Consider the following 18,273-nt stretch of genomic DNA (forward strand, 5'->3'; position numbering starts at 1 on the left):
TCTCCTTTCAGCCATTCAAAATCAGGGCTTCGGAAAAGAAAGGTCAAAACCCAACCACACTACACGGCCCTTCCTGGGCTTCCGTTTCCGCTTCCGTTCGAATGAGCCAAGGAGGGGCTTCTGAGGGCCTCCGGACTCCACGGACACTCAACCCAGAGCACTCGGGAGCCTCTCTGGGGCTCTTTGGGGCATTGACACTCACTGTGAACAGGTTGGAGCGCCGTTTGGACTGCTTGCGGACAGGAGTCGGAGTGTTGGCAGTAGGAGGGACATCAATGCGCAGCTCTTTCTGGCTGGTGCTTGGAGTGGACGGGACGGAGGACGAATAGTCACTCAAGCTCCCTCCTCCATTACTGGTCTGCAATGATTAAAACCAGGCGTGTCCATCAGTGAGGGGCTCTGGCCAGGCGGGCTCATGTCTACAAGCGCCTACGCTGGGCACTGGGGAGGCGATGGCCACTGAGAGCGCCTGTTCTGGGGCGGGGGAGGGGGCTGACGTCTGACCAGAGAAGCCTCGAGTGCAGACCAGAGCTCGGACACAGGCTCAAGAATCTCGCCGATATCTGCCCAAGGGCCAGTCCCGTCCCCACTCTGGCCCGGCACAAAATGCTTCTTTGGGCCCTCTCTAAAGTCTATCAACTCCCTCTTCACTTGTGTCATGAAGAAACAAGGAGACATGAGCTGGCCTGGACTAGCGCGGGGGTGCTGGGTCGGGAATTGGGGGCGGCAGGTGGAATCCCTCTTTTGGCCCTCCGCCAGTGGTGGTGGGCAAGTCACCTGCCTTGTGGGCCTTAGTTTCCCCACCTATGAAATGGGGGCATGAGCAGACGGCCTCTAAGGTCCCTTTCGGCTCAGGGTCTCCCACCGGATGAGCCCTTCCCTCTTCTTTCCTGCAAATGGCTGCTACAGTTCTAATAGCATCAGGATGTGGCCTCTCAGGGTCGGGGGAAGCTCCAGGGTTCCCCTCACAAACCGGCAGAAGAACTGCAACTCTCAGTCGAAGTCTTTCCTCTGGACTCTGCATATACTTGTATCTGTGTATGTATATAAACACACAGATCTTCCTTCCAGAGGGCAAGGGCTCCTTCCTCTCCGGTTCTCTCCCCCCAGAGCCTAGTAGGGTGCCAGGCCCACTGTGTGTGCCCAGTAAATGCTGGATGGTGTGCAAGGCCGCCAGAGCCCCTTCCCTCGCCCTGCCTGATGCCAACGGCCATTTGGATTTCCTAGGCAGGAGGACATCCTAACACCCTTTTCTCTCTTGGGCTCGTGTATCCGGCATCAGACCTGGGCTCAGGTTCTTCCTTGGAGTTGCGTGCTTTGGGACTCGGGGCCTCAGTTTCCTCATCTGTAAAATAGTTGCGTGTGAGCACCTACCTCTCGGCCAGGAGGGCTCCCATGGGATAACGCAGGGAAAGCACACTGCCAACTTTCCGTCAGTACCCCAACGGAAGTCATTTCCTATCTGGCCCAGAAGGTGGTGGCTTTAACCAAGGGGCACGGGTGAAGCCTTCTCGGGCCTCCCTCCCTGACATCCTGGCCCGGCACGGTGTCCTGGCGGCCCAGGCTTCCCTCCCCAGCCTCCACAGGAAGTCGAAGGCCTTTGGAGGCATCAGAGCGGAGCCAAAGGAAACCGGGGCTGCCTCCCGGCCCCCCGGCCTCGGCGCTCCTCTAAATAAAGCTGCGGCTTGGCCAGGGAAGGGAGAGGAGGCCATCCTCCCGAGAACTCCGATCCCTTCAGTGGAGGAGCCCCGAGAGCTCTTCCAGGGGGATGATGGCAGAAGACCTAGAGCACTTTCACACCACTTGGCTCCACCCACCGAGGGAAGGAGAGCCCAAAGGGACATTCCCAACCAAGTAACTGACAAATAAAAATAAAGCCCAGCAGCCAATCGCTGAGCAGACCCTGAAAGTGACAACAAGTCAATTACAAAGGAGCCAGTGGAGGTCCCAGCACTAAGCAGAAGTGAAGCCTGCAAACAATATGTGTGAAGATCTGGGGGGAACTTAGGTGGTGCCCCGCTTTTGCTTGCTTGCCCCTGGGGGTTCTTTGGCTCACCTGACTGATGTGCACGGCAGAGACCTGGGCTGAGCACACAGAGGAGTGGCTGGGGGAGTTCGGCAAGGACTTGCAGGGTCCTATGGAAAGTTGTTGCTTCTTCCTGGTGGCCACAATCTTCTGTGCAACTGTGGGGTGGGGAAAAAGCATAAAATTGTATCAGCGGCAAATGTCAGATGAAGTGAATCCCTAAAGCAAGCACAGAGGCCCTCTGAGAAGTCTGGAAGAATTACTCTTCTCATGCCCCTGACCAGGGCAGGAAAGAGGAGCAAAATCCTTCCCCAGAACTTTTCTTTTTCAAACCTATCCCTGCTTCAGTACTTGCGAACTTCCCCTCAATCAATAGAGCCATCCTGCTCCAGAAATACAGGTTCTCCGGAAAGCTAATTGGAAAGGAAGCCAGCAATTAGACAGTTCTTGTGACACCAAGAGGTGTCACTGCAAGAGAATAACGACAATTTGGGCTTGAATGGATATAATGCAGTCTTTAGGGACCTGCTGTAATTAAGTTTAACAGTATTCAATCCCTGCTGTCTTATTCAGCTTTTTTTGAAAAGGCTTATGCAAATGAAGAGGACCCCCCCCCCCCAGTAATATATTATAACTTTGGAGATATTGTTCACTAGTGTTTGCAGACAATTTCTTTTCAAATGAAGATCATTTTAATAAGGAACTGGGTTTGTCTGCAGCTTATGTTTTCCATGTAAATGAATGATGGCATAACTATGATTTAGTGAGAATACAACATGTAAAAAATGACCCGTATAGATGAGGAAGCAGCTTCATTAGTCACAACCCGCCTCCGATAGGCCCCTTATCATCCTGAAAGGATGATATCAATTAATTTATCTTTCTGTAGGGTATTGATCATAACCTCCATCAGCTAATCATCTTTAAATTACAGAGGAATATCGCAGCACTCTGTCATCCCAGAACCATCGGTGTATTGATCGCAGATCGTCGGAGACATATATTAGAATATTTTTAAAATCATTATAGCAATGCAAAGAGCAAATCTAAGGTCAGGTTCTAACGGCAGCTACATAGCTGTCTCCAGGATAGATGGCAAGGTCTGCATTCAGACCCAAAGTTGAAAGATGAAAGCGCAGGAATGCTGGATGCCACCCTTATTAACACATTTCTGGAAAAAGGAAGAACACGTTTTGGGCCACGGAGCCCACTTCAGTTTAATTTCAATCAACGGGAGACAGAGCAACCACTTCGGCTGATGAGTGCTTCAACTTGGATTTTTAAAGCTCTTGGAGAATGTAGCACCCGAGTGATGGAAGCTGAAGTTCCCGAGACACCTTATGGAGTATCTGTCTCCTCTGAGATGGGGAGACCAGGGAAGGCGGTGTTAGTGGGAAATCAAGAACTGAATCTAATTTTACTTAGTCTGAAATGCAAACCGATGGCCTGCTGCTCCCAGTGGGAAATGGGAAGAAAGAGGTAGGCAATAGGCAGGAAGAAAAATCTGAGTGCAACATCAAAAGTGGAATGAATGGAGGAGAAGAAAATCCCAGAGTCTCCCATGATAGTTCCTTTGTTGTTCAGCTACACTGACAATAAGGAGAGCCATGTTTGGCACAGGGACGCTAGTGAACAGAGCATCTAACCTTGTAGTTGGGGAGACCCAAGTTCCCATCCCATCTCAGATGCTATTGGCTTAACATCCCAATGCCCCAAGTAACTAAGGCTGTCATTGACACCTTGCTGGATTGGCTGCGGTGAGAGCAGTTTTTGGGCCCTGAAGTTTCTCCCATATTAATGAATTCTGGGGATCTTCTCTACTATGACCCTCAATCTCTTTTTTTAGGACCAAAAATGAAATGCCATTCCCACTTAGCCTCATCTTACCTCTCTGAAAAAAAAAAAAGAAAATGAACCAAATCATAAATATCTTCTCTCTAGTTGCAATAAAAAAATGTTGGTCATGGAATAAGAGTGGTGAAGCACCATTCCTACCTCTTCTCCTTGAGTCTAGTTCTTTTGTCTAAGTTCCTTCATCTCGATGGGAGTCAAGTGTCTTCCTTTTAGAACCAAGGCACTAGGCTAGATGGTCTGGGTTCCCTTACAGCTCTAGACATAGATCCTATGATTTCTCTAGGGCTCCGTTTCCTTATCCATAAAATGAGGGGAGTAGACCAGATGGTTTCTGAGCTTCCATCAGGATGCTATGTGTGACCTTTAAGGAGTCATTTAACCCATTGAGGAGTTCATTTTCTCCTTTATGAAATGGGACTTCTGAGGTTCTTCTGATTCTAGTCCAAGGACTCACTGGAAGATTGAGGGAAGGCCATGGACAAGACGAGCCCAGAGGAGAAAGCAGAGATGTAAATATTTCCACCCACACCAAGGAAATCATGGAAACAGGGAGATAAGGAGCAACCAATGAAGAGTTGTCCCCGAATGGAATGGTCAAGGGTTCACAACGTGCACTAGGAAGGGGAATATTCACACGGATGAGGAGAAGGCTCTTTAAAATACTGCATAACAAGAATATCTCTTCCTAGATCTGTTATAGATGATCTTACCTAGAAGACTTTTTTAATGCCCAGCCTGAAAATTACAGTCTTGCCGCGTTTAAATTTTTACTGCCTGAAAATCAGACACCATTTTCCCCACAGAAATACTTGAAGTCAGTTACAAATACTTTCTTGGAGTCGACTTAAGGTTAAGAAATCGGAAGCTCTTGGACTCTGACATCTCCCCACGAATGAATGAAACTAAACATATGTTTGTGCCCCAAGTAGTGCCGATCTGAACTGAAAATGTGACAGCTGTCTCCTCATTAGCATTCGCAAACGGCCTCCTTAAGCAGCCTTCTGGTGCCATTGCTGGTCCTGCTCAGCGCTGGACAGACTTAAACACACGACTTGGCCTACTTCAAACTGTGCTTGGAAATCTATTCAGTGAGAGCAAGAATAAATGACACAACAGTGTAATTCTTCCAATTAAGCAGGAAAGTCTGTGCGTGCTTCCCTGTTTTGTGGCAAGAAAACTAGAGTACAAGTCAGTAAAAGGCTTCACTCCGCACCCTATTACAAGCCAAGCAAGAGGGAAGATGAGCTGGAACGTGGAGCAAAGTGTCTCTGAGGGGCAGGTGAGCACTCCCAAAGATTCTTGGGAGGGGGAGGGGGTCATCTGGGACTCGAAAAAGGTCAGTCCCTAGCCCGAAGGGCCAATGTTTGTTCTATTTGTTATATATAAATTGCCATATATTATATGGCAATTTTCTAATCTGCCCTTTGGTTGGCTTTCCTAAGAAATGGAGTGAAGGAATATAAAACAGTGTCAGATACGATGGTCCACATACACTATTATTCCAAAATGGTTTCACTCAAGTTAAGGGAAAATACAGTCATTCTTCCCCCTTCCCCAATTATTCTTCAACTGGTCATTTACTCATATGACCTGAAAGCCCAAAACAAGAGGATCCTTTGAGTTCAATTTGAATAAAGCATTTGTATCCAGAAAGCTGTCAATGTTTGCTGACTGAAAGAAGGAAAGAATGCATAGATCTTAATTTGACCTTGGAATCCCGGTTCCAATTTGAGGATCTCGGCAGGCAAAGGTTGTTTCTATGACCACAGGCATCCAGTACAAGCACCACATATAGCTAGGGACCCTTGTTCGTTCATTCATTCATTCATTCATTCATTCATTCATTCATTCATTCATTCATTCATTCATTCATTCAAGTGTCTCCTAAATTTAATAGGGAAATGAGACATGGCACCCATTCTCATCAAGTTCCCATTTCAAGGCCTTCAGGGAGGGCACAGAAGATGGATCAGTGACATGTTAGGAGAAATCTGGAAAGGAGACGTCATCCCCAGTTGGTACCGTGAAGGAGGGCTCAATGCTTAGAGAGGGTGGCATTGGAGGAGGGTATTGAAGGATGTCCCAGAGCAAAGGAAAAGAGGTAGGGCAGGACGGGACAAGTTCAGGGATGTGCCAGAGCCCAGCGTTTAGCTGAGGACAATTGTGAGAAACAGAAAGCCACTGCCAGTGTTTTTATCTTCAGTTTCCCTCCCGAAGGCGATGCCTCATTCACTTCCATCACAATCTCTCCTTTCCATCAGTTCATTCATGAGTTTGTTCGACACACATTTATTGAACACTTACTACGTGCCGACAACTCTACTTGCTGAACTGAGCCGGGGCACCAAGATCTCCTTGTGAGGCCCCATTTCCTGGGTGTTGGGGCTCTCCAGGAAACTCTTCTTAAAAACAAGAGGCAGCTCTGCTAGAAACTAGACTTTACAATGCTGTGCAATGAGCATCTGAAATATCTGCTTAACCAAGGGAAATGAATGACTAAATCTGAGAACATAACTCAAATGAAAGCTAAATGATAAATATTCAGGAGGAATAAAATCTCCCCAATTACTTTTTTGTGAATGAAATGGGAAGAAAATAATTGACTTGTGTCACTTCAAAGTTTGATTTTGACCATCCAACAAAAGCCCCAAGTTTTGCATGTTAAAGGAAGCACAATCCTCTGGTGAAAGGCAGCTCCCCTGGATAAGAGGCCACTTACTGAGCCAGAACCACTAGTTTGAATCCTGCCTGGGAAGCGTTAGCAATGTGACCTTGGCCCAGTCCCTTCCACTTATTTGCTGCTCTAAAATCCAGCATAAGTTTCCTGTTAAAGGAGAAAGAGGCAAGTTCCCAAAACAGAGATCTGAATGCCAAAATTCTTTTGTTGAAAAGCCTCAAGGGGCTGCTATTGATAAGATAACGGAGATGACCAAAGATAGGGTCAGCAATGTGGAGGCCACACAGGGAGAGGCTCCCACAGAGTCCAAGGCCAACTAGGTGTAGATGGCTGTGCATCTGTTTGGAAAGTCCCTCTCCAGCTACCAGACGCCGAATTCTCACGGCTCTGCTGCTGATTGAAAGGGAAGCCTTGGGAAGGGTGCGTGGCGGTCACAAAGGTCACTGCCGTGGAAGGAGATGAGTGGAACTGCCATTAGCCTCACCACACCGAGTCCCTTCAATAACTCTTGAAATAATGAGACAGTCAAAGTACAGGAGGACCCCTTGATCTGGAGTAACCCCTCATCATGACCCCGCACACAAGAAAGAGTTTGCCGGCTGGCTAAGTCCAGATCAGGAGCACAAACGGATGCCGTCCAGGTAACGCTTGGAGGTTAAGTGTTGGCTTCCTCCAGTTATTACTTGGCGCTAATTCGGAAAGAAGTCTTTGCTTTGACAGACTTCCCTCAGATTCCCATCTGATGAGGTCCTGATTAAGAAATTCACCCCACGGTGGAGTTCATCAAAAGAGAGCCAGCTTCCTCTTGCCTCCCTCCCATTGATTTAGAGGCCCAGCCGGAATGGAACTGAAGGGCTAATGGCGGAGGGAGCCAGCAGCTTCCTTGGCACCTCCAAGCTATCGGAGGGACAACACTGAAAAAGCGAACCAGTAAAGGACGCCAGAGAAGAAAGCTTTCTTCCCAACGAGGCACGGAGGAGGCTGAAGGGAGGTTCAGGGTCATCTGGAGCAGTACCAGGCGGCATGAAGACCTCCGGCCATCTGCTCTGCTGGGGATGGACGGACACAGGTGAAGAGGCAGTACGGTAGAGGGCAGTGAGGGCTGGATCAGGGGTCGGGGTCTTAGATTCAATCAGTTACTCATCAGCGGGGCCACCTCGGATGAGTCATCCCCTGTCCGAGCCTTCTGATCCTTAGATATTGAAGGATGGACAGTTAATTAGATGACTGATGGGGTATAAGACGGAGAGACATTTCAGGATCCCAGCCGGACCTCAGAGGCCATCGAGGCCAACAAAAATGAGTACGAACGCCCTGTGCCACGTTCCCAAGAAGGAGCCAGTCGGCCCTCCTTGAAGATCTCCATCTCTCAAGGCAGCGGCGCTTGGGTTCTAGCTCCTTCTGGAGAGCTTGGAGTGTTCAGAGATTTTTCTTTGCCTAAATTTGCTTCCTTAAAGCTTTCACTCAGTTGGCACCGTTGGTCAGTTCCTTCTTCTGGATGCTTTTGTCTCTATCGAGTTCCATGACCCTCTTCTCTATCCAACCATACTCTCTCGGCCTTGATTTCCACCCCAGCTCCTCTTAGGGAGGCCCCTTCCTCCTCATGGCTTCCTCGGGGGTCTCCTTAAGGTCGGGTTCCATTTTCTCTTGGGCACGTTCCACTCCGGTAGAACAACGTGCTTGGTTATTCTCCCTCTGATGGGCATCTACTTTGACGAATATAGGAAAGAGTGCAGGAGGCTAAAGTCCCGCCAGGGAAGGGGATGTGGGCCATCTTACCCCTCGGAAGGCGCCTGGGGTCTACGATCTTGGCTGATCTAGAACATGCCCCCATTTTACAGATGGGGCTGAGGTAGGGTCCATGGCCAGAGGGACTCTTGTACTGCTAGCACACAGCAAAGGGCAGCAAGTACGAATACATTTACGAAAGGAACTCCCAGGGAGGGAAGTCCTTCTACCACTGCGTGCCTCACCTTCTCTGGACAGTCAGTGCTTCAGAGGAGTCTTGAATTCAGGTCCTCCTGGCTCTCACGTAGCAGGCCGGCAGGATGAGTGCTTGTTCATTGACTGACTCACGATGGAAAGCACTCGCTCCCCTATCCTGGGACCAACCCAGTGCTTGTTGGCATGGGAAAACTGCCAGGAATGGCAGGGGACACGCTTGGAATGAAGCGGGACAAGCAGGAGTGGGAGAATTCCAAAATGACAGTGGAATCCCAGGCGCATCCAGAGGAAAGCCCTGACCCTCTGCCCCAGTTAGCAACCCTGCCTGGGGCAGAGGAACAGCTCCAGGCTCCAAGCCAGGCTCGCTCAGGCTCAGGGCGCCACCTGGTGGGCACCACGTGGAACTAGCTCACCGCCCCATTCCCATTCCCATCTTCTCCCCACGCACATTCCATTTTTGCCAAGTTACAGCAGAAAAGTCTCCTTTTCCTTCCTTTTCCCATTCTGTTTGTGAGCACCGCAGCCCCGGAGAGCCCAGAGACGGAGGGCCCCGGAGCGGAGCCCTATTTATTTCTCTGTTGCTAGGCTGTCTTTCTGCAAGCTCTGTGATGAGGAGCCGTTTCATTTTTGTCTTTGCATTTCTAAATAAATGCTTATTGAATGATTGGATAGGAGCTGCGAGGTAGCACAGTGGACAGAGTGCTGGGCCTGGAGTTCCGAGGACCTGGGTTCAAATCTAACCTCGAACAAGTCTCTTCACTCTGTCTAGCTTTTGCTGTTCTTCTTAGATTTTATGCTACGATGGAAAGGTTTAAAAAAACAACAAATGGATTGTAGACTACTAGACAGATGCTAAGGGTCATAGACTTCATCTTGAAAGCGACCCAGTCCAACCCTCTCATTTTGCAGATGAGGAAACTGAGGCCTGAAAAGGTCAGATGCCTTGCTCAAGGTCACTCAGCAAGTGAGTGTTACAGGCACAATTTTTTTTTAAAACTTTATCTTCTGTCTTAGAATCCATACTGTGTATTGGTTCCAAGACAGAAGAATGTTAAAGCAATGGGAGTTAAGTGACTTGCCCAGGGTCACCCAAATAGGAAGTGTCTAAGGCCAGATTTGAATCCAGGACGTCCTGCATCTTGGCCTGACTCTCAATCCATGGAGACACCTAGCTATCCCCTAGAGGCAGGATTTTAACCCAGGGCCTCTCATTCCAGAGACAGTGGGCTTTTTATTAAGCAAAATTCATAGAAGCCATTATTTCTGACCTCAGAAAACTTAGACCAGCAAAAAGAGAAGATAAAAACACAGGCTCCTACATTGCTCACTAGGATGCAATAAGTGCTTCAAGAAGTACAAAATCCATTCAAGTATCAATAAATAAATCCTGGAATGATAGGCAAAGGCCTCCTGGAGAAGGTGGGCAGGCACTAAAGGAAAGCCAAGAAAGAGCCTCAGAGGACCCAGAAGGGGTGGGGAGATTCAGCACAGAAGGCTGAACAGGAAAACAGTCTTTTTCATCGGTTACTGTGGCCCCCAATCCATGACCATTCCCAAACTTAGCTGGGCCTCAGATAAGTCATTTGCCAAGTCACCTGCCCTCAAGTCACGTTCAGATGGATTGGAACCTTCAAAGCTGAGCCCCCATTGCCACAGGCTCAAGAACCCTGGATCCCCTCCTGGCCAAGATGAAGCATGGGGAGTACTTTTTAAAATTTCAGTAAAAAACAACCACTAGACACAAAGTCCTATAAACGAGTTAGCATGCCATGATTTCACGGTTTGACTACAAGCAGCGTGTAGATTCCAAGAATGTCTTTTCTTTTGAATGGAATCTGGCATAAATCACAGTTCTTAACAATCATCTATTTCGATTTGATTTCTAGTGTAACATTTTGGAAATTGTTTTCTGGAGAAGGAATAAAAGGCTGAGAAGAGGAGCAAATGAACAAAACTCTCTACCGTAAGTACCAAAGATGGGCAATAAACACCGAAGATGAACCCCAAGCCCCATCTCTGCGGAAGACTTCTAACTAGCATGCTTCACTCCTGGGAAGGATGGGAAATGGGAGGCGACGCCGCACCAATGTAGGACAATCTTGCACCCTGCGATGAACCTGGCGTTTTCCCATTTTGTTAAAAATCCATGTGCCCAAGCTGTCCAGAGGAAGTGAGGAAGGCCTAGAGAGCAAGACAGCAGCCATGGATAGAGCCAACTGCCAGCATTGGTGGAACTCCCACAGTGATGACATCTCAGCGCCATCAGAGATCCGAGATGGTTATTTGGCTGCAGGAACTGACCCTTGAAGCTGGAACCAGGAAGAGCCAAGTTCAAATGCTACCCCAGATTCTTCCTACTAGCTGTGTGGCCCTGAGCAAGTTATCAACTAGCTCCTGGCTTCAGTTGCCTCACCTATAAAATGGGAAAGAGGATAATACTGACCTGTCAGTGCAGTTGTGATACTTAAGTTGTTATAACTAAGATAATATGAGGAAAATGAAAGTGTGCATGTTCTAGGAAAAAGCCAGCAATTATTATTAATTTTTAAACTACTTTTAGTTGAAAAACAAAAAAATGGAATTAGGTCTGACTATTATTTCATTTTCTTCACTAAAAAAATGACTACCACTTTGATAAGCCATCTATTCCATTCAACAATACCTGCTCTTGGACCTCCTCTATGTGCTCCTGCTCTCTGAAAGGGCCTTCGAAGTCACCGCATCCAAATCACCATCTGATTTTTGAATTGCTTCCCCAACAGCAATCACCCAGATTCCATTTAAATACTTCTAGTGACGGGGAAATGACTCAGGGGGAAGCCAGCCACGCTGTTTTTGCCCAACCTTGGCTGCCAGAAGGCTCTCTTGAACACTGAGGCAAAATCTCTTTCTTTGGAATTTCTACCCATTTATCCTAGTTCTGATCTCTGGAGCCACACCAAAAAGATGCCCAAGACCCTGCCATATGGCATTGCGTCATTTACTTTAAGACTTTTTTCTTTTTTGACTTTCTAAAACCAAGCAAAGGCCTTCATATGTCTTTTTATTCTAGATCTTATTGCACACGTTGTTCCAGAAAACCCTCCCGTGGTATCTCGTCACGGACAGGAGGCCGCCCGAGGCCGGTGGGGCACAAGCCCAAGAGGTCAGTCACGCACAGTTCAGTCCGGGGCCCTTCATCACTTGTCTGGGGATGAGGCTGGCTCTGCTTGGGAAGGGTCGTCGGCGGGCTGGCCCCAGGTTAAAGAAGGCTTCGTCCACTGCAGCTCTGAAAAAAAGCACCTACTAAGCCCGAGAGGAGGCACTACCTGTATCTAGTGCTGAGGAAAATATGGACCCTTCAAGAGTCAAAAGAAATATCTTAAATCTGGTACATCATTCCAGCTTATCACAGGACCCTCTCATTTGACAGAGAAGGAAACCGAGGCCCACAGAGGCTAAGAGACTTGCTCATGGTCACATAGGCATAAACAGCAAAGTGGAGATCTGGAAATACGTCCCACGTCCCACTCTTCTCCCACCTATAAAGCCACCCCACTGGGCCAACGTGCCACCCATCTTCCTCTGACATAGCCACGAGGGAAAGACTTGTACAAAGGCTTTGCGGAGCACCATATAAGGCATCGTCTGTGGCTTCCCCTTGATCTACAATAGCCTATTTCTTTATTGCATGGAAATAAAATAATGGCCTATGTTTATAATAAATAACTGTTCAATAAAAGGAAATTTATTTGGCAATTACACATGTTATGAGCAAAGCATTAACAAGAATGGGCCATAAAATTAAAATGTTTGTCAAAAAGGAAACATTAACGGCAGCATTTGATTTTAAACAAGAGGCTGTGCAGCGCTCTCCAAAAGAGTCCATTTTAGCCTTAATAACTCTGTCAAAACGCTCTTTTTAAAGCATAGTATATCCTTATTTATTGGTTTGGGAGACATATTTAGGGAAAACAGCCATCACTGAAACTTCTCTGTGTGCGTCTATTTTATTGCCATCTCTGGAACTTTAAACTAACGTATCAAAGGCAAATTGTGCCCATAATTCCTTTTATCTTTTCCAATGGAACACACAGTCCATCCAGCCATTATGGAGAGGCAACGTGGAGTAGTAGGAAGAGTAGCCGAGCCTGGGCTCGAATCCTTCACCAGTCCCTGGAGGGGGCACTGGAGACAAGCTGCGTCATCTGGGTGGCATCCCTGTCCTCATCCAGAATGAGCCCTGCACTGGAAGCCCACACGGCTCTTGTGAGGGGATGGCTTTGAGCACTCTGAAGGGCTATTGTTGTAAGTGGCAGTTATTTTTTTTTATGAAATGGCATGCCGTCAATACAGGAAGCAGGAAGTCCCAAGTTCAAGTCCTGCCTCTGATTCATAGTGGTTACGTGATCCTAGACAAACCACATCCCTTCTCTCTGTCCCAGCCAAATCTCTTAAGAGTATAAGGTGCTGATCTGCAGGTGTAGAGTGGCTGGCCTCCCTGGTAGTTCCCTGTTCTCAGAACATCACAGATCGAGTTTCTGAAACCTCTGAAGATCAGAGTCCTGGGACTGGAAGGCAGGTTAGTCCAACCCCCAAGAGAAAATGGAGGCTTGGAGAAGGAAGCGATGGATCTGCCATTGAAATCTCGTGCCGCGGCCCCTCCTCCTGCCCAGCCTTCTTACATTGGATACCCCTCGAAGGAAGTGATGGATCTGCCATTGAAATCTCTTCGTGCTGCGGCCCCTCCTCCTGCCCTCCCCATAATCCCGTGCCTCCATCTCCCAACTCTGTGCCTTCCCACTGGCTATCCCTCCTGCCCAGAATGCTCTCCCTCCTCGCACGGCCGTCCAGCTTCCCTGCCTCCTTTTAAGATTCCGCTCAGCTCTCAAATCCTGCCTTCTACCTTCCTCCTCCTACGACATAATCTTCCACAACATCTTAAAAACAAGCCGCTTCCCTTGTGTCTTAGAAGGGTGGTAAGGGCCAGGCAAGTGGGGTTAGGTGAGCTGCCCAGCCACACAGCTAGAAGTGTCAGAGGCCAGATTTGAACCCAAGTCCTCCTCCCTCCAGGCTGGGTGCTCTATCTACTGTGCCACCCAGCTGCCCCTCCATGTACTCCTTCTGCAGCTGGCACGTGCCACATCACTTGCACGCTGTCTTCTCCAGTAGGGTATAAGCTCTTGGAGGGCAAGGCTGTTCTTGTTTTTTCATTCTTTGTAGCTCAGCCCTCAGCACAGCTCCTGCGCCCAAGAAGCTCTTCAGAAATGGTCATTAATTGACTGAGATCTGGTCATTCTTGAGGGTTTTGGTCCCCCTTTCCCATCCCTGCCCTCTCTGAAAGCGCGCCTCCATTTTATTAATGGAGCAAAACCGGTGTCAATTTTGGTGTCAAAAACCCACCCTGCATTTCCTCCCTAGTTCTGAGCCCTTTGGCAGGGCAACGCTGCAGCCTTCCAGGGAAAGAGCTGCTGCATCCGGTCTGCCCGTCTCTGGGCCTCCCTCCCGAGTCTCTCAGGCCCCTCTCGACTGACCGGGAGCCGCCTACTCTCGCACTCTTTGATGGCCCACCTTCCTCTTTTAAAAAGTCGCCTGCTTTTGTTTTTATCCCCAGGACCTGACAGAGCCCTGATCCGTCGTGCCAGACTCTTTGTGACCTCACTGGGGGTTTCTTGGAATTGATGCTGGGCTAGAGTGCTTCGCCCTTTCCTTCTCCAGCTTTTTTTACAGGTAAGGAAACGGAGGCAGACAGGGTTAAGTGACTTGTCCATGGTCACACAACCAACAAGGGTCTTGGGGCCAGCCTGGCTCTCCAGAAGGCAAGTGCCCCTGACCCCAGGCCCACCTGGCTGGCACACAGTAAATGCTTAAATGACGCTTGTTGGTCTCACTTGGTATGTAGCTCAGTTAACATCTAGAAGCATCTGCTACTTTCTGGACCCCATGGATGCAAGCACAAGAATCCTTCCTTAAGGAACTGGTGTTACCGGGGGACTGTGAATGGGGCCAGCTCAGGCAGATGCTCCACACCTAAGGCAGGCAGTCCTTCACCAAACTGTTCAGGGCCACTAGGCGCCAGGGAATCGGGCTCCGTCCTGCAGATGCTCAATGAGAATTAAGGACAGGAGAACGAGGGACAGAGTAAGTACTGATGTGGGGGTACACAACCACTGAGCTCTCTTTCTTTCCCTAGGCTCCAATTCAATTCAGTGGTGTTAAGGGCTCTGAATGCCAAGGCAAGTGTCCTGGGTTCAAAACCTGCCCCCATCACTTACTCCCTTCTTCGACCTTGGACAAGTCATTTTTACTCCCTGGGACCCAAGTTTCCTCGTGTGGAAAATGAAGTGTTAGCCTGGATGACCTCCAGGTTACCTGCATGGTGACGAGGAGAGGTAGCCTGGGGGCAGAGCCAGAGGCCCAGGGTTCAAATAGCCCCTCTGATACTTACTGAGGCATGATGTGGGCAAGGCTATAGCCTATCCCTGGACCTCCGTTTCCTCTCCTGGGAAATAGGGGCATTTTGGACCAGATGGGCTCCACACGCCCTTCTAGCTCTAAGCCTGTGACCCTACGAATCAATATTTACTCAGCGCCTACTTTATGCCAAGGACCGTGCTGGGTGCCAGCCAAGAACATGGAACAAGCACCGTCTCCCCTCAAGAAGCTAGTTCTGCGGAAGGGGCTGAGCACGCCGGGACACCCACGGCAGCTCGCTGCCTAGTCTGGACATCAGGCGCCCTCTCGGCCAAAGCCTCCCCAACCGCAAAATGATGACTTTGGACCAGGGAGCCCCAGATTCCTTCTGTCCCTCGAGCAGAGAGGGGAGTCTTGCCTCAGCTCTCTCCTTCCCCCACTCTAGCTGGGACCAGTTCAGCACCACGGACAGAGACCAGATCCAGGCAGTGTGGGCAGAGCCAGGGAGGAGATTCTCACCAGGACAGGCAGGGAGATCTGCTGCCCCCCAGCCAGGGACACCCCCCCCCCCAAATGGTAATGGCCGCCTGGGAGGAGTTCCTGGGCTGGTCCCGGTCCTTGTCAGAGCAAATGCAACAAGGAGGACAATCTGGGAGAAGAACTGCCTGAATTCCTGAATGGGGACGGTAGGCCGGCAGGGACTTAAGAACTTGGGTCTTCTAAGGTCCCACCGCCAGCATGGATTCTTGGCAGAACCTTCTGCTTGCCTCAGTCAAAGGGCACATCTCTGAGCACTTCTTCCCACTGTCTCACCAGGAGAATCAAGGAAGTCTTGCTTTCTTTGACTTCTCAGTGTCTGGGCCGCCAAACACGGGGCCGAGGAAGAGCCCAATTCCGGTCAAAGACCCTGGGTTCAAGTTCTGGGTCTGCCCCTGTGAGCCTCTGGGCAAATGATTCGACTCGCCGAGTCCCTGGCTTGGAGTCCCCGCCACATCCGTGAGACGAGGAGCCCGAGTCGAGCAGCCTCTGCCGTTCTGAAGTTCTTATCAAGCATCACTTCTGCAGCCAGTCTGTGCCGGGCCCCCTCGTGGAGATGAAAAGCCCCCCGAAGTGGGAATTCAGCAGCGGATTCCGGTCTGGACTCTTCCGCTCTTCCCCCATCCTACAAGGAGTCACAGGTTTGGGCCTGGAAGAAGCTCTCCAGACGCGGTGCAGGAGCAAGGGAGACCCCGGCATGAAGCCGCTAGTTTGGCGTCACCAAGGAACAAGAGACGGAGATGGGATGGGGCGGGGGTCCTGCTCTTCGGGGGTCCTGCTCTTTGGGGGTCCTGCTCTTTGGGGGTCCTGCTCTTTGGGGGTCCTGCTCTTCGGGGGTCTTGTTCTTCGGGGGTCCTGCTCTTTGGGGGTCCTGCTCTTTGGGGGTCCTGCTCTTCGGGGGTCCTGCTCTTCGGGGGTCTTGTTCTTCGGGGGTCCTGCTCTTCGGGGGTCCTGCTCTTCGGGGGTCTTGTTCTTCGGGGGTCCTGCTCTTCAGAGGTCCTGCTCTTCGGGGGTCCTGCTCTTCGGGGGTCCTGCTCTTCAGAGGTCTTGTTCTTCAGAGGTCTTGTTCTTCGGGGGTCCTGCTCTTCGGGGGTCCTGCTCTTCGGGGGTCCTGCTCTTCAGAGGTCTTGTTCTTCGGGGGTCCTGCTCTTCGGGGGTCTTGTTCTTCGGGGGTCCTGCTCTTCAGAGGTCCTGCTCTTCGGGGGTCCTGCTCTTCGGGGGTCCTGCTCTTCAGAGGTCTTGTTCTTCAGAGGTCTTGTTCTTCGGGGGTCCTGCTCTTCGGGGGTCCTGCTCTTCGGGGGTCCTGCTCTTCAGAGGTCTTGTTCTTCGGGGGTCCTGCTCTTCGGGGGTCTTGTTCTTTGGGGGTCCTGCTCTTCGGGGGTCTTGTTCTTTGGGGGTCCTGCTCTTCGGACCTCCCACAGCAACGCGGACAACAAGCACCCCCCAAGCCGAGCTTTCATGGAGCGGCTCTGGTCCAAGGACACGTCGGGCTGCTCTGAGCAGCGACAGCAGCTCGTCCAGTCTCGTCTCGCCACACGGGCAAGGCCGCAGGATGGGTCCCATCTGGTGCCCCTCCCTGACTGGCCCCCCCTAAGGACCTCAGACTGGGAGGGAGCAGCTCTCCTTCGTAGAGGAGGAAATGAGCGTCCAGGCAGCAGAAGGGATTTCTCCAAGGTCACAACCAGCATCTGAAAGCAGGCCCGGCCTAGATTGGGCTTTGTGGCTCCAGCCACCAGACGCAAGCCTGGCCCTGGACGGTCAGTGCTCAAAAGCCATGGCCTGCATCCCACTCCCTCATCTATCTGAGGCCACGTGCCTTGCCGTTCCCAGGGTTCAGCTTCTCCGTTGCCCCCCGGACCCTGTGACTGGCCTCCTGCCTCTTCCTCCAGGAAGCCCTCCCATCCTTTAGTTCTGGGAATCCTCCCGCTCCGTCCCCCTGCCTGGAATGCTCTCCCTCTTCGGATCCAACTTCAAGGCCTAATTAAGATCTCACCTCCTACAGGAAGCCTTCCCAAACTCCTGCTCATTGCAGGGCCGCCCCGCTCTTCGTGATTTCCTATTTGTCCTCTCTAGACGTGCACATCTCCAGCATAAATCATACCTCTGAGGATCGACTAGGGAAGGCGATAAGTATCTACGTGACGTCGACCTGTCCGTCCGTCGGTCCGTCCGCCCCATCTCCCCGGCACAGGGTGAGGACAGACGTCTCCCGCCTCTTTCTGCGCCCCCCGCGGCCCGGCCGAGGTAGGGGCTTCGGCGGCTTGTCCTCGGAGGGGCTGGCGAGTGGGGCCCCCCGGCGGGGGCTCTCTGAACCTGAACTCGAGGCCAGCGGCACGCTCGGGGCACGCTCGGGGCACGCTCATGCAGACCGCCCAAGGTGATGGCTGAGCCCCGGTGAACGCTCCAGGCTTCTGAGGCCAGACTGGTCGGGCAAGGAAAGGCTCAGCAGGCACTGCCGAGTGGCGGGAGGAGCCCCGAGGGAGGAGGGCGACGAGAGGGAGAGACGGACGCACGGACGGACGCACGGACGCAGAGCCACCCTGGTTCCCACCCCCCGAGGGTCCCTGAGATAATCAAGCCGGGATTTTTCCTCCGAGATTCCATTCTTGTCTGCATTCTTTTTTATCTCGTTGTATTAAAACAAATTTATCTTCATTTATGTCGCAATTACCTCGCAGGGCTGTTAATTTGCTGGAAATGAAGCTATTGTTTAATTGCTCCTATTAATCGGGGGATTTAAATGCCGACCGTAATAAACAGTTACCTTCAGGACGGAGCAAAGTCAAGGCAGGACGGAACGGGGGCAGGGCGGGAACGGGGGGGGGGGCAGGGCGAGAACGGG

General features: G+C 50.7%; 1 protein-coding gene across 5 annotated transcripts in view; it reads right to left on the bottom strand.

Moving 5' to 3' along the window:
- Window positions 1–18,273, bottom strand: part of AGAP1 (ArfGAP with GTPase domain, ankyrin repeat and PH domain 1) — a 540,592-nt gene that overhangs the window by 237,061 nt on the left and 285,258 nt on the right. For 4 of the 5 annotated variants that reach the window (XM_056820098.1, XM_056820097.1, XM_056820096.1 and 1 more), the window contains exons 7-8: window positions 2,057–2,184; window positions 203–358 (exon numbers count right to left, since the gene is read on the bottom strand). In XM_056820098.1, the coding sequence (XP_056676076.1) occupies window positions 203–358; window positions 2,057–2,184 (284 nt within the window). The remainder of the gene's footprint in view (window positions 1–202; window positions 359–2,056; window positions 2,185–18,273) is intronic. The other variant, XM_056820094.1, reaches the window with a different exon arrangement.

The sequence above is a fragment of the Monodelphis domestica genome, chromosome 2 (genome assembly GCF_027887165.1).
Source record: "Monodelphis domestica isolate mMonDom1 chromosome 2, mMonDom1.pri, whole genome shotgun sequence".
In the NCBI taxonomy this organism is placed as follows: domain Eukaryota; kingdom Metazoa; phylum Chordata; class Mammalia; order Didelphimorphia; family Didelphidae; genus Monodelphis; species Monodelphis domestica.